Here is a 16010-nt window from a genome sequence, read left to right on the forward strand (position 1 = left end):
CTACGCTTTTACAGTTTATCTACAACATTTTACTTTACTGCATTTTATGTACATTTTATTTTTTATTTACTTGCGATTTGCTTATTCTGTATGCAAAGCTAAAACTGAAACAAAACAAAACCAAACTTTGACACCAAAACTTGAAACATAAACCCCAATCTCAAGCATTTAAACCCTGGAGCCATCGCGAAGACAGGAGCTTGGAGCCAAATTTGTGGGCAGCACGACGAGGAGCTTGGATCGAGCGACAAGAGGATCTTCTTCAGCATTATCTCTTTCTAGCATAATAACAACCCATAGGACTTCGAGGTAGCTCGCCGAGCGCGACGTAAACCCTCACACTCCCTTTTTAGGCTCTTGTACAACAATGTTGTGCAGCGTAAGTCCTAACTCGCCTTAGGTTCTGAGGTTGTAGTGTGACACGACGTAAACCCTCTTATCTCTGCGGGCTATTTGCATAATCAGGTATTATGCATATGTAAGTCCTAAAGAATAAAATTGACAGTATTGAACAATTGAATAACATCATTTCTAAAAATGTAGCCACACAGTAGGATAGTTTGGGAAGTCACTGAGGGTTCTCCTCAGGATCTGTGACATCCCCTACCTTTTCTTTTCTTTGGACTCCTGAAATAACTGTTCCTATTTGAGCCACTCTCACTTGCCTTTTTCCACGTCCTACCGTGAAAACCTAAACTTTGGAATCTTGAAGACTAATATCTCTGATCATTATCGAGAGTTTTCTCAAGTGACCCCAGTCATTTGAGATGTAATTAACTATAGAGGCTTGCCTTTATAGGGAACTTGGAATCCAGGTAATATAAACCCTATGTAATCTTTGTATTAGATAGGGGAACTTCTCGGTCATACATAAAAGGTTCGCGGACCAAACGGATGTCACAAATCTCTTAGTTTGCAGGATTGAGTCTATCGCCGAGATCTACACTTATCTTTCGGGAGGGTGTAGTATTCGCGGTATCGGACACGATTATGTAAACTATTAGACGAATGAGATCCATTTGGGCTCATTTTTCAAAAATTAAAACATACTACCTTCAAAACCAAAAATATATCTCTTCTATTATATTAAATTTCAAAAATTATTTTAATACTTATATTTTCAAATCTATCAAAAAGTTGACCGACAAACATCTCATGTTGAAATCAGATCAATCAAATAATACTTCAAATATATTGGCAATCTAGAGGCAAATCCATAAGATACATAACCTAGCACAAAAAAAAGTAAAAATACAAAATAAATGCTCAGGAATATGCTAAGGAAGCAAAAATAAGGATAAAATGATAAATAAATATTACAATCTAGCCAAGTGAAAGAAAGCCTCCAGCCTCCATAAGTAACCATAAATTTTTTAATAGAAGAAACATTATAATTTATTTTTTCAAAGTTCAAACGAAGATCCGTGAAGTTGTCGGTGCAATCTTGCATATTCTTTTAGAGGCTTTATCCTTATATTAACTCATGTACTATTGAAGGTCACCATAAAGGAATCTACCCATTACTTTTGGCCGGTCATCATCTTGTAAATTTGAGAACTAATTGTTGCCTTAGTGCATTATTAAAACCCTATAATGTTGATTAAGGTATGGATAGAGCCTACTAGCAATTTGAAATATATTTTCCCATGAAAAGTATCAAGATAAAGGGGCCATTTGATTACAAGTATTTAGAATATGCGTAATATAAACTAAATACAATACATTTTGGAATACTCGTGATTGTTTGGTTGTTCCTAAAATAAGTATGGAAAATAATTTTTTTTATGTTTGGTTGTTAGTTGATTATAGAATTTTGTATTAATGTATTTTTTTAAATATTCATTTTTGGAGCAAGATCTACTTCAACATTCCACGTTGCAATTAGATCTATCAAATATTGCTTTGAGTTTTAGCTTAACTTGGCAATCTAAAGGCTAGTCTATAAGATGATACATAACTTACCAAGAAAGTATCAAGATAAAGTGGTCATTTGACTACAATTATTTAGAATATGTGTAATATAAATTAACTTCAATACATTTTAGAATACTCATGATTGTTTGGTTGCTCCTAAAATAAATATAGGAAATAATTTTATTTTATTTTCATTTTTGATCGAAAGTAAATTGAATCTAAATTTTGTATTAATATATTTTTTAAAAATATATTTTTAAGCAATATCTACTTCAACATTCCAGATTGCAATCAGATCTATCAAATAATGCTTCAAGTTTTAGCATAACTTGGCAATCTGAAGGTTAATCTATAAGATGATACATAACTCTTATCACAATAAAATGTTTTTAGATATCTTTAATTTTTTGCCAAGAAAGCATTTTGGATTTCTTTAGTTTTTTTTACCTTAAATTCTCTTATAAATACCTTTTCAATCTAGTTAGCCTTTCCTCTAAATCATTTGCCAATATAATGCCATTTACATAGACAAAAAAAAGGCATTTTCTCCTTTAGGTTGGCTTTTGATTAAGAGAATGTAATGAGTTTGATGCTGAAAATTTGGACTATCTAAAAGACCAAGCTTAAGGAGATTATTTGAAACCATATAGAGCTTTTTTAAGCCAACATGCCTTTTTGGCACTTTTTTATTTATCAATCCTTTTGGGATCTTCTTGTATACTTCTTCAATATTCCTATTAAGAAAATCATTCTTAGGGTTAAGTTTTTATAGAGGATGGTCTGAATTTACCTCTAGATAACAAACTCAAAATTAGTTGAATTTGGTAAATATAGGGGAAGTTTTATAACAGTAAATACCATATGATTGGCCATACTCTTTGCAACAATTGGGGCCTTAAATTTTTCCCCTCTCCGATATGTTATATTTCACTGGAATGATCTATCGATATTTATTTGGTTGAGTTCATAAATTTCTCATATAACGTTCTTTTTTTATGGTCTAGATTTCTTTAGCATAGCATTTTTTTTCACATGGAGACTCTGAAACTTTTTTTAGTATTGTTTGAAATATATATTTTATCAAGTGATAAAATCACAAAATCTATGTGAGAACTCTTTATAAGTTGTGAAATCATGGATTGGGTGTTTCGTAGGTGACCTCACCCTTTTTCTTAATATAATGGGACAATGGAGATCAATATCATCTTATATAAAGTTATTTTTTCAAGCTTGTACATCATCAGTCTTTAAAATCATTGCTTAAAATTGCGCAATTTTAGGCGCGCCTTGAGGCTCGGCTTAGTGTAATTCCATAGAAAAACATTTCAAGGCTTATATGCCTCAAGCAACTCAGGTGATGCATACACCTCACAATGGTTAAGGCTTGCCTCACCTCAATTTTGTCGAGGTGTGTGTCTATCACGCTTAGGTTTTCTTATTTCTTATATTAGATGGCGTGAATACGAACTGAAATCAAGCTCTCATGCCCAAAGACTACAACAACCATTTGCTTCCACTACAATATCTGCTTGCTTTCGCTACAACTTCTTGTTGCTCTTGTTATTGTCACCACTGTCAATTTCTCCTAAAAATTTATTATGTTTTTTTAGATCTATTGATGTTAGTATGTTAGTTTGACAATATGAGTGAGAGAACTCTGCTCTGCTAAACTCATCTTATGTTTAATTTGATATTTAATGCTATACTTTTATTTTATTTTTTTATGATTTGATTATTTGATGTTTACATTATCTTTTTATTTTGTGTAAGTTGTTATATGATATTCTATGGCTTACGTAGTTTGTTATTTCATATAAATACAACATAATGGAGAAAAATGATTCATGTTACAGACCTCACTTAGTGGGATAAAGACTTGTTATTGATGTATATAAATGCAATTTACCTATTTTTATCATTAGAATGTTAAATGCATTTCTTTAATATATATTGTGTGTATGTGTGTGTTATGATGTTAGTATATTATTGTTACTCCTTTATGTTGACTTACACAATTTTTCATTTGCGAGGCTTATGTCTCAGACTACGTCAAAGCTTTTGCCTCGCCTTACTAACAAAAAATGCCTTAATTCTCTATTATATTATTTTTAACATTGTTGGAACCTAGTTTAACTTCTTTTGTGTGCTAGAGATATGTTGATCAATCTTCCTCATAGTTTTTCTGTTCCTACGTAATATTGACATAAAACCCATTATCCTTAAGTTAGTTGTATTAACAAGGCAAGGCTTCAATTGATTGGAAAAATGGTAATAAAAAATGTTCATTTTCTACGGGTTTGATAAAATATAATGTTGGATGATAAAAAAATTTTCAAAATTAAAATTATTATTCTTGAATTTCTCCTAAATTTTGAGGTTGGAGTTAGAAGGTTTGTGTTCAAGGATTGCTTTGTTTATGGAAGTATAAAATTTTCTATTGAGTAATAGTATTTATAACTTTTTTTTTTAATTTCTGGAGTATTCAAAAATGATATTCTTAAAAAATTTAGAGTAGTCTTTATACCTTTTTTTTTGTTTAGGGAGTATTCAAAGAAAGTAATTTTTAACAAATTTAGTGTTTAATTTGCTATGGTGGTGAGAATGAATGTGATAAAGACTGAACAACCAAGGATTTTTGGGAAAGAAAATAAATGATTTTGGTCTTAAAAAATAAATAGAATGAAGGACTAGTTTAAAATTTAGATGTTTTTGTGAATAAAATTTCTAATTTGCGATGGTTGTGAGAATGAATCTGAATAAAGACTTAGCACCCAAAAAATTTTTGAGAAAGAGAATAAATGATTTTGGTCATAAAAATGAATAGAATGAAGGGCTAGTTTGAAATTTAGACACTTTTGAGGTTATTTTATGAATGGGATTTTTAGTTATTGGGATAGCTTATATCCAAATATATTTAATAAAAGTTTTTAAGATATTATTGATCTATAAGTTCATCAACAAAGTTTCTATATTCCTTTAAGAGGACCTATTCAATTAATGGGTATCATCATATGATGTTCGGTTGATAATTCTTTGTTATAAGAGATGATTTCTTAGGACCAAATTAAGGTATTTACTAACATTTGTCAGTTTTGAGAATTTATGTTATGGTTTGAAATTTAATATTTACCATGGTGTTCAAATGTTTAGAATGTCCTCATCGAGTCCTAAATATATCTCTATACTGCCAATTGTCCTCATTGAATTCAAGCGCTAAAAGCTATATAGATTAAATAAGAAATTAGTAACATTAAATTTTATTTTAAATGGGTTTATTTATTAATAGTAAGTTACGATCCAAATTAAGTACTCAAAACTTAGAGTTAAGTGTTAGATTTTTTTGAGAGAATAATTGAATTTATTCAGACTACTTCTGATAATGACCTATTTGCAATGTAGACATCGTTACTTGTATGGTATAGGTTTTATTTGTTGAGACAGTTGTGCTTACTATTATATGATTTGATGCTTTCAAGTCTACAATCCAAATAATAGTTTTCTGTTGTTTGCAATTAAGAGTTTGGCTTCTGAGCAAGGTTAATTTAGTGTAGTGCTTGAATAACCTTTTATCGGGAGAATAGTTGGTTGTCTTTGATTGATTGTTAAAAAGTTGAAATAGGAAAAAAAGGCTATCGTGATTTGTTCTTTTTTGTAGGTTCTTTTTAGAATTTTCTTAGTTCAATTCTTTATCGCGGATTTTTCCTATTTTTGATTTAGACCTTTTTTTTAAGTTAAATTTTGGGGTTAGAATTGTAGTCTTTTTGATAATTATTTTCTTTTTTAATGCATTTGCCACCGTTTTTTTTATTGTAAATTCCACATATTCTTTTTTAAGAGGATCCTTTACATTTATATTATTCATTATTGTTAGACGAATATTGCATTTCAATGTTAATGAACGACTTGTCAACATAAAGTAGAGGATCCTTATTTGAAGAATCCTTTGGCCTCACAGTAAATATAACCATAATAGCTTTGATGTCATCTTAAAACTTAAAATGAGGAGCGGAGAGGAGATGAGAGTAAATAATCAGAGATTGTATGGTTGAATTTTATTCCCTTAAGCTTTGTTATTAAAGTATTAGCAGAAGTTGCACTTAGATAGGCAATGAAATAACTAAACAGGGAAATCAATTTTAGTTTTGGAATCCAAAATTAACTATACAGCATTGTTGGAGATGAGAGTGGAGCAAATAATCAGAGATTGTATGGTTGAATTTTTTTCCCTTATTTTTCGTTAGAAAAGTATGAGGAGTTGTAATTAAATAGGCGAAGAAATATCTACCATTGAAAGAAATAAACTTAAAAATCAATTTTAGTTTTGGAATCCAAAATTAACTATGCAGGATTGTTAGAGATGGAAAGCTTATATCTTTATATTGTTGGATTGTTATGGATGGAATGCTGCTCTGCATGGGTTGCTTGATTACACCATAATGGAAATTTGTTATCCATATTTTACTAAATTGGGGTAGATTAAAAGCTATTGTTAACAAATTGCTGAGTTGCTATAAATGAGAAGATGTTGGCCACAAATTTAGCAATATTTGCACAATAAAACTTTGCAATTATGTTGTAATTTTATTTCAATTTATTCATCGTTGTTATGGCTTGTGCTTATACAATATTGTTAAATATATTACTCCTAAAAAAATTTGCTAACTTAGTTTCTATGTATGGGATATATTATGTTAGAGAAAATTGTCAAAATGGTCGTTTGACTATTTGACGTGAGCTATTTTAGTCCCAAACTTTTTAAAGTTTTTAAGCTAAAATAATCCCAAATTTTAAAGCTATAATTGGTGTTTAGGTTGTCAAAAATGGCTGTATTTTGGGCACTTATATTTTCTTTTTTATTTTTATGTAAAGATAATTTATCATTAACTTTTTTTCTCATGTACAAGAAGTATCTGTAAGTACAGTTGAAATGGATTGTGATCAAACGGAGTTGTTCTTAGAAAAAAATTCATTTACCTAGCTAGTTTGTACCTCTTGCCTGCTCGATAAATTGTTTGAACTTTGCCTCACCATGTTGAGCTCGTTGCAGAAATTATTTTATTAGGGTGCTTGTACTAGCGCTCCGAAATGCTTCTTTAAGAAGCTTCGATTGCTCGAAGGCCCTCAGTCACTTGCATTGGCCTCAGTGGTTGGAGTTCCTCGGACGCTCAAATGCTCACATTGACTTCACTACACAAAGCTACATGGACGCTCTCACAAGCCTCATTGCTCAAAGTTTGTTGAATGCTCCTTGCTGCTCGAGCTCAACTCACCTTCCCTAGCTGTGCATGTCATTCTTGCCTTGTCGTCCTTTGTCGTGCTAGTCGCATAGGCATCATCACCCCTAGCTACCCCTTGGTGTGCTTGATCATGCAACATAACAAACATATTAAAACTCCAAAATTTCCTTTCAAAGTGGAGGTTCTCTGTTAATTTTACCCGATTTTAACCAATTTTAAAGTTCTGACTATTTTAGCACCTATTAAAATAGTCTGGGACTAATTTGACATTTTTAAAAAGTATAAAACTTTCCCCCCTTCAAATATTAAGTGGATCATTTTAGCACTTTTCTTTATTTTGTTATGTGGTTTTTGAATTTCTTTTTCTCGTAGCTATTCATTTCAGGTAATTTCATTAAATTTGTATTATTCAAGCTTAATTTATTAGAATTAAATGAAATGTGACATTCAATAGGACACAATGGAGAAAAAGGATTCATGTAGCTGAACCAACTTAGTGGGATAAAGGCTTGTTTTTGTTGTATTATTCCAACTTACCTTAATTTTTTTGGATAAGAATATGATGATGAGTTTGAATTTACTGTTGCAGTATACCGCTGACGAATATGTTATAATGGGAAAATCCGGTATCCCTTTTTCCTTTTAGTTCTTTTTGTTTTTTTTTTTTTTTGTCAACTGATTTTCAATCTTTGGCTCAATCGTACCTAAATATTTATTTGAATATGTCTATTGATACCGCTTAGCCTTAGCTAAGGGCAGCTTTAGGAGAGCATGGGTAGTTTCTCTGGTATTCTGTAGGTACATGGTCAATCAATCAGTGTATAGATGTTTGCGAGGGGGACCATCATTTCCGAAGATAAGGAAATATTAAATGAGAAATATTCATAAATTAATTTGTGCATAATAGAATGAATATCATGAACTTTATATATGTAGCTTAGCTATCACGTGCATTAAACAGTTGTAAACCAGATGCAGTCCCGTCTTGCTAAAAGTTGACAAGGAACAAGTCCCAAAGGCAATACATATGAAACAAAAGAATTATTGTGTAACAAAATGATATATGCACCACCGGGAGACTTCCAAGGCACATACTGGTTATTTCATAAAAAACGAATAAACCATTCCATTGGCAAAACAGGGAAATCATAAGGGTAGCGTGAAAATACATTATTCATATTGACTATATAATGAAACTGCATGATTCATAGTTTTACTCAAAAGGTGGTGTTGATTTTAGGGGGAAAAATGACATAGTTGGTGTGGTTTATTTCAAAAAAAAAAGAAAAAAAGCTTTTTTTATTTTATGAAATCACAAAAAATAATATACTAGAATGATTTGGTTTATACTTCCAAAATTCATATTAAGTTAAAAATATGTTGTTGATCTTATGATAAAAAGTCAATTTATGAACACTGTTTACTGAATCAAAAGGCATTCATTATTGGCAATTGCTAATGAAGGTAGTTTTCCTGAAGTGCAGGGAAGGCCAAATCACAAAGACCTGTGGCCCCTGCTTGTCTTTAAATTTTCAATCTATTTCATCATAAAATTGCTCAACCAGTTTCATAGAAACCCTTTTTTTTAATATATAATGTAGAAGTATAAATATCATAGCTCTTCAGTTCAATCGTACGTAATTTATAAGTTTAAAATTCCAAGATTTGACTTTTTCATTGTAGAGCTTTACTTTCAACCTGAAGTACCTATATAATTTGATTTGCAGTACTTGTCAATGTTTTTTTTAAAATTTTATTATTTTATGTATGTGTGTGCGCGTGATGCATTGCAAATAAGTTGATTGTATTTCTAAAGGATTTTAAAATACACTTGATGATAGTATTTACTCAAATTAAATAGTCATTTATGCTCTTTTCCTTATTATTTTCTTTATTCCACGTGTGATTTACTGAATATTATATTTGTTCTTGTTGTTCAGGTGGTTGGACATGGAAGTCGACCTTTTGTACTTTCTCGGAAGTTTTTCCAAGATCTTTCCTCTTCTCCCTTTTCTAATGACTCTGGTAAAAGAGCTACTAATTTTTCTAATTGGCTTCAAATACAAAAGAATGATTTAATACAGGATGGAGTGACTATCCCTCCAGATTTACAGTGTGGGGAGATTGCCCATCTTTTTTCTCTTGTTTTATTCGGAGAGATTTTAGTTTCACCATGCTTGCCAAATTGTGGCATTGGGGAGGCTGATGAGTTAAAAACTCCAGAATCTTTTTCCTCATGGGGAGAAGTCGGTGACATTGGTGCATCACAAAATTTGAAACATAAAGCTGATGCGTCATACAGGAGCGAAAAGGTTGAGAGATCCAAGCTTGCGTCTAATGCAGATGGAGATCGCAGGGAGAAAGGTTTCCCTGGCATCAAAGTTATGCTAAAGATGGAATCAGTTATGACAGTTGATGATTTTGAATGTTTAGGATATGAAAAGGATAGTATTCATACTTTGACAGGAGATTCTACTTCAGTTGAAGAAACATGTTTGACATCTTCGTCTGACAATGAGGATGTGATTCATGAAATCGACTCTCCTAAATGTTGGGATGGTATGTCTCGATATGTTGAATATCTTGCGTCGACGTCTGGTATTGCAAATGAAGGGATGCCTTCTTCAAGAGATTTTAAGTTCATTCACTCTATCATTCGTGGAGCTGGTGAGCAGGGACTAAGCATGGACGAAATTTCTGAAGCTTTGAAAATAAAAGGTCTGGTTTATTTCCTTCAAATTTCATTTGATAGTCTCATGATTTTTTGCAGATGGCATTTCAGTCCCAGTCTATAAAAGTGTCAACTTAGCTCTCCAACTCTTTTAATATGGGCTAAAATCGTCTGCCATGAAAGACTATTTTATTATTTATCCCCAAGTTATTGTCTGGGGATTAATTTGACACTTTCATAGGCTCTATGATTGAAATAGCCCTATGTAATTAATCTGGGCACTATTTTGACACTTATTTGTTTTTTCTTATAAAAATTGAATTCTCTTAAATTTCTAACCTATTTGGCGATTTCATAGGTGAAATGGTGGCTGAAATGGTTGCGGACACATTGGGAGTATTCCGATTAGCTGCTAAAGTAAGCCACTCACTTTCAGCTTTAAAGCTGTTACTTTTTTTTATTGGTATGTTAAGAGCAGATTAGAAGCTTATAGCTTGAGGGCCTTGAGGTTTCTAATCCCTTGGTACCTTCTGATACTTTCTGTAACTTCTAAGGAAAATTTACATTGGCAGCGCATAATTCTTATTTATTTACAAAGCTCGCACCTAAACTTCCATATTCATATATAACACTTTGGTGCTTTAAACATATGTATTAAAATACATATTTGACTTTTAAAAGGTGGTAATAGTGCTATTTTATGTGTTATTAAATATTTGAGTGTTTTGTGTGTAATTATGAAAGTTTAAGTGTGAGATATGTAAATATATAAGAATATTGTGCTATTTATGTAAATGCCCAACTTTTAAATGCACTTTGATGATATAAACTAAACTCCTATTCTTGCACAATTTGTTGCAATGATGTGAATTATGAATGATTCTAACCAATTATGATTGGCTCATTTTGTTTCACTCATTTTGTCTCACTCTGATTCATCCTTTACTAATAATTTATTTTCTTTCTAGAGTTTAGCTAATCGGTTTGACCTTCTTCTACACCTTCTTTCATCATAAAGTATTGGATATCGGCCTCTCTTAACATTCATATCCCATACCCTATCTTGATTTGACGTAGACTCGGGTAAAATTAACTTGTCATATGTTTTATGCTTTGGTGAAGTTGAGAAATGAACCCTACATAACCTTACCTCAAACCTAGATGTAATTAATAATCCTTTCATCATAATGTGAATCAATGACTTGGCCTTTCAAACTTATGTTTAGTTGATGGTGAAAATTCATCAATTTAATCTTTATGCTTCAGTATAATTATTGATGATAAAATCTCCTTTGTTTTACCTTGAGCTTTGTATGAATTTTGGGATCACTCTTTCATTCTTGTATTCTTTTTCAAACTTTCTAAAGGAGATGTATTCCTTCAATCTGTGCTGTATGCTTTGTCGAAATTGCTGGAGACATGTACATTCCTTCAATCATTGCTTGATGCTTGTGGACTTGTTGAAGATAATTGAGTTGGTTATTTAAATTGCTATTACTTTGGCCAACTAAGATTGATGTTTACTTTAGGGACTCTCTCTTTGATTCTACCTTGACTACTCATTGAGAAGGTCTCATTGATTTAGGCTTACTTGAACTCTTCGAGCTGCAGAATATTGGAACTTTACAACTCTTATTGTTAAATTTAGGAAGTTTGAGGCATTTTTGCCATACTTATTATTTGGTGACAAAGAAGTGTTATCAATGACTCATTCGTATTGTGGGATGAAATGCATTACTCTGTGAATCGTTTTCTCTCTCTTTTTTTGTTCTCTTTCTTAAATAATTTTTTTTTTCTTTATCTATCTCTTTATCAATTTATATTGCTTTCTATATATCCCTTAACTGGTTGTCTCTATTTCCAACTTTATCTATGAAGAAAAAAGTTGATGTACTTTATATTGAAAACACAGGATACCTGTATACTTGATATTGAAAGAGAAATTACTCTTCATATTTCTTATTTGAATTTTGTTTGAATTTTATTCATAACCATGCACTAGTAACATATTTTGGTATTGCTTAATCCCACATGCAGTTTTTTTATACTGGCTTGAGATTCTGAAGTAAAATACTGGTGAGTAGGATGTGGGTTACTGATTTTTAGTAATATGATGTAAAGTTTTTACATTATCTAAGATATTGTGTGGATTAATCTGATTCACAATTACACAATTGAGATGGTTAGCTGTTTGTCAGTTTGGCTGACTTATGGTACAGGCAATATGCATGTAATTGTACTCATTGATCATGATTGTTTGTTTTATTTCTATTATTTATGCTGTTAGCTATTTTTGTTTAATGCATCCTATCATTGATTTTTTGGCAAAGAAAAGGATTCTAAACTTAGCTGCTGTGTACTTGTTTGTTCTGTCTTCATCATGCATCTTTTTTCCTTTTGTCCCACTAAAATTTGTTGTGCAGGTTAATGCGTTTGATTCTATTCGTGTGGTTGATGCTTCACATGCCTCGAAGTACTTTATCAGAGTACCAAATCATGGGAAGATTCATAAACATGTTAATGATATTCTCTCTTGCACCAAGCCCCAAGAAACCTGTTCTGGAACACCAGGAGGACCTTTTCAAGAGCATCATGATAAAGTAGATAAAAGTAAAGCAAATGCTTGCAGTAGGTCTGACACTCCTTGTAAATATTGTATTGAAGGACAACCTTTTGGCGAAAATGCTAACCTGATTGAGGAATCTAGGAATGATAAATCTCTTCATGTGCAAGACAATGTGGTGGGCAGTGTTAGAAATCCAGTTGGAGGAATGGAAGGTGGATTTCAGCCTATATTGCCATGGATCAGTGGTGATGGTAACATTAATTTTAATGTTTATAAGGGACTTACGAGGCGAGTTCTTGGAATTGTCATGCAGAATCCTTGTATATTGGAGGTGTGTACTGAATAGATGTAATTTGCACTCAATAGCATAAATTTTGGTAGCTTTTGAATGAAATAATTTATGCTTTACTCTTATTATTTGATGTAAGAGATTCATTTAAATATATTAAAGTCGCTATCATCATTGTCACCTAATAACAAGTATTTGAGGATGGTTTATGAGCTCTCATTCTTCATTCATTTTGTTTCTATTTAGTTCTATCTGAGGTGTTAACACAATTCTTTTGAAATTATCGTGAAGAACTTCTATGCATCTTACTTTAAATTTTTCATTTTTTTCCTGTCATTTTTCACTAATTTTGTATATCCATCTAATTATATCAGAGTTGATCAACAACAACACGAAAACCAAATAGGAAATTACAACCAGACAATTGAAATAGGAAATAACAACAAACAAACACACTTGAAATACGAAATTGCAACAAATGGTAATATAAACTCGACTAGGGTGGATCTCAAGGTGATGGTGGTGATCGAAGAGGGTTTGAAAGGTGGTTGGATGGTGATGAGTGGATGGGTAAGCAAAAAACAACAAGGCAATGGTTTTTTGGGTTCTGGGCAGCAAGCACGCAGTAGGTATCAATGCGGAATGATTGTTCGGGATGATGGCAGCAAAGGAGGATGGCTGGAAAGCAGTGGCAGTGAAGATGGAGGATTTGAACGACAATAATAGCGAGGATGGAGGGCTCTTTAGGGGTGCTGGCAGCAACGAGATGGGTGAAGTGGGGAGGTGGTCACAAGTGGAGGGAGGAGTGCGAAGTTTGGAAGGCGGTGGCAAGGTGGACTGCAGAAAAAACAACCAATGAGGGATGTTTCTGGGCGGTTGCAACAGGTACGACGATGGTGACAACGAAGGAAGAAAAAGTCAAGGGTAGTCACCACCTCGGAACAGGATAAAGTCGGAACACAATTTGCCCGTAGATACAACCCTAGAAGGGGAAACTAGAAACGCCAACGGCTGTCCCGATAGAAAATAAGTCAAAAACTGATAACCCAAATCTTAATACAATGCATATGTATGAAAGGACTAGAAAGGAAGGATAAAGGAAAATGTGCTAAAGTTTGTAAAGGAATCGAAAAAGGAGGCGCTTGGTTCAGCTCTACACTGGCGTTCGATCGTCGATTGTGGGAAATTTTGCATTCGCCTTTTGACGGCCCATGTCATCTAATCAATGCATTTCTAAAACTATCTTCAAAAAAATTTTATTAATGAACTTAATTTGCATAGCCCTTTACTTTTGGGAATTGAATCAATCATATCTCATATTTATTTTGTATCTTTACTATGACATGCTTTCTCTGATGAGCATTTGGCACCCACGGTGATGTGGTTTTTTGCTATTAATTATTTTTTATTTTATTTTTATTAAATATCTAACTTTTACTGTCATTTATATATTAAGTTTTATTCTCTTTTATATTTCATTTCTTAGTCTCATTCTTTTCTTGAATGTTTTAGGATATGTTTGTGACAGCTGCAGCTTATCAATAATCTGCTGATAAGTAGCTGATCCAGATAAGCTGCTAATCAGCGACTAATCCGGATAAAGTGATTGTCTGTTTGGTTTGTGCATTTGGAAAATAGTTGATTTGTAGTTGTTTCTGGATAAATGTCCATTATACCCCTGTGCAGTAATGTTGTTTGACAAAACTATCATAGCAACTTCTTCAAGGCTAGCCTTGCACCCTATTTGTAATCAATAATCCTCTTATCTGCCAGAAACATAAAAAATTTGTAATTAGCAATATAAGAATAAAAATAAACATGAAGATGAACTTGCATTAATTCAACAGATAATAGCCTTCAAGACGCTAAGATTTATGTCCCAATGACTCTCTATAAAGCTATCTTATAAATGAAAAGTTATGCCATGTTAATCACTAGCCATTTGTAAATATCAAGAATTATCTGAAAAATTACTTTTGAAGCGCATATACTGCTTTTTTCCTTCATTTTCACTTAGAAAACACAAGCAGCTTGCATTATACAATTAATGTCTCTAAATTTTTAAGCAAGAAAAAAAATAGCTTGCAGAAAAGAAGAGAAATTCTCACGACATAAGTTTGTATATTCTAGTCAATATAAAAACAGAAAAGGAAAAAAAATCTATAAAACCCTCATTTTACAGTAATTCAAAGAAAATCAATTAATTGGCTTTCAGCACCTATTGCTTCACTATTAAATTAAACATGCCTTCAAATTCCAAATATAACAAGTCAAGAGACCATACTCAGCAAGGTCTGATTACTCCCATAATTTTGAGCTTTCAGAAAAAATAAATATCAACTAGTTGATCTAGATAATCTTTAAAAAAAAATATATGAACATTAAAATTATCCAAGTCACTTAACTAAAAAAATATTAAGCTTAAAAAAAATATATGATTCGTGTTCAGCACTTGCTTTCATAAGTATAAATGATATGTATAGCAGCCAAGATAATTAAAATAAGTTTTAAAAAACAAAGCTAGATTAGTTATAGAAATATGAAACTTAAATACAAGACATAATAAGATTATCATCTAATTTTAGTTGTGTGATGGCAGCTTAATGTTAGATCCATGTGGTTTGATCAGGAAGGAGAAGAAAAACCTGCAATCTTCCGATGCTAGGAGGAAGACGTCGATATGGAACTCTTCTTCTCGTGCTCCGAAGAAGAAGATTCAAGGAGATCTTTGCTAATCGACGAAGGAAAGCCGCGATAACTGATGCGCAAGCCTCTTTTGCTCACAATCTCGTCGAGGGGAAATGGGAGATCGATGGCTCTCTCGTGAAGCAGAGCTTAAGGGCAAGCGAATAAAAGCCCGAAAGAAAAATGCAGGCCGCAGGGGCTCTCCCATGATCGCGTTTATTAAAGAACTCGATCCGCATTTTGCGATAAGCGGATGGAACACGCAAAACAATTATAATCCCAACGTTTTCAAAACGCCATCGCAGCGAAAAAGCTGCCCCAAACAGGGCTTTAATTAATCCAGTCTTGATGAAATTGTGCACATTTTCCGAAATTCAGCGTGTCTTAATTTTTATGTCATCTGTACTCTCCATGTCTCACAATATTAGTGCTCCATATGCAGTCAAATCTGTTAAAGGAATCATAGTTTTCGGTGCCATCTGAGATGGATATCTCATCCTGATTATTTGCATAAAAATTACTTTTTATTTTATGCATTGAATAAATTTTCTTCGTATAATCCTTGTCCTACAATTCAATTCATGACATTAATTTATTATTGTCTATTTTCAAGTTGCATCACCGGTTGCACTCTTTTTTTTTTTTTTT

At 32.3% G+C, this 16010-nt stretch overlaps 1 protein-coding gene across 5 annotated transcripts in view; it reads left to right on the forward strand.

Annotated features, from left to right (window-relative positions):
- The window catches only part of LOC110032283, a 116750-nt gene that overhangs the window by 80804 nt on the left and 19936 nt on the right, over positions 1 to 16010 (forward strand). For 3 of the 5 annotated variants that reach the window (XM_020735878.1, XM_020735870.1, XM_020735862.1), the window contains exons 14-16: positions 9092 to 9869; positions 10181 to 10239; positions 12246 to 12719. In XM_020735878.1, coding sequence (XP_020591537.1) covers positions 9092 to 9869; positions 10181 to 10239; positions 12246 to 12719 — 1311 coding nt within the window. The remainder of the gene's footprint in view (positions 1 to 9091; positions 9870 to 10180; positions 10240 to 12245; positions 12720 to 16010) is intronic. The other 2 variants (XM_020735885.1, XM_020735891.1) reach the window with 2 other exon arrangements.

The sequence above is a fragment of the Phalaenopsis equestris genome, unplaced genomic scaffold (genome assembly GCF_001263595.1).
Source record: "Phalaenopsis equestris unplaced genomic scaffold, ASM126359v1 Scaffold000002, whole genome shotgun sequence".
Taxonomy (NCBI): Eukaryota; Viridiplantae; Streptophyta; class Magnoliopsida; order Asparagales; family Orchidaceae; genus Phalaenopsis; species Phalaenopsis equestris.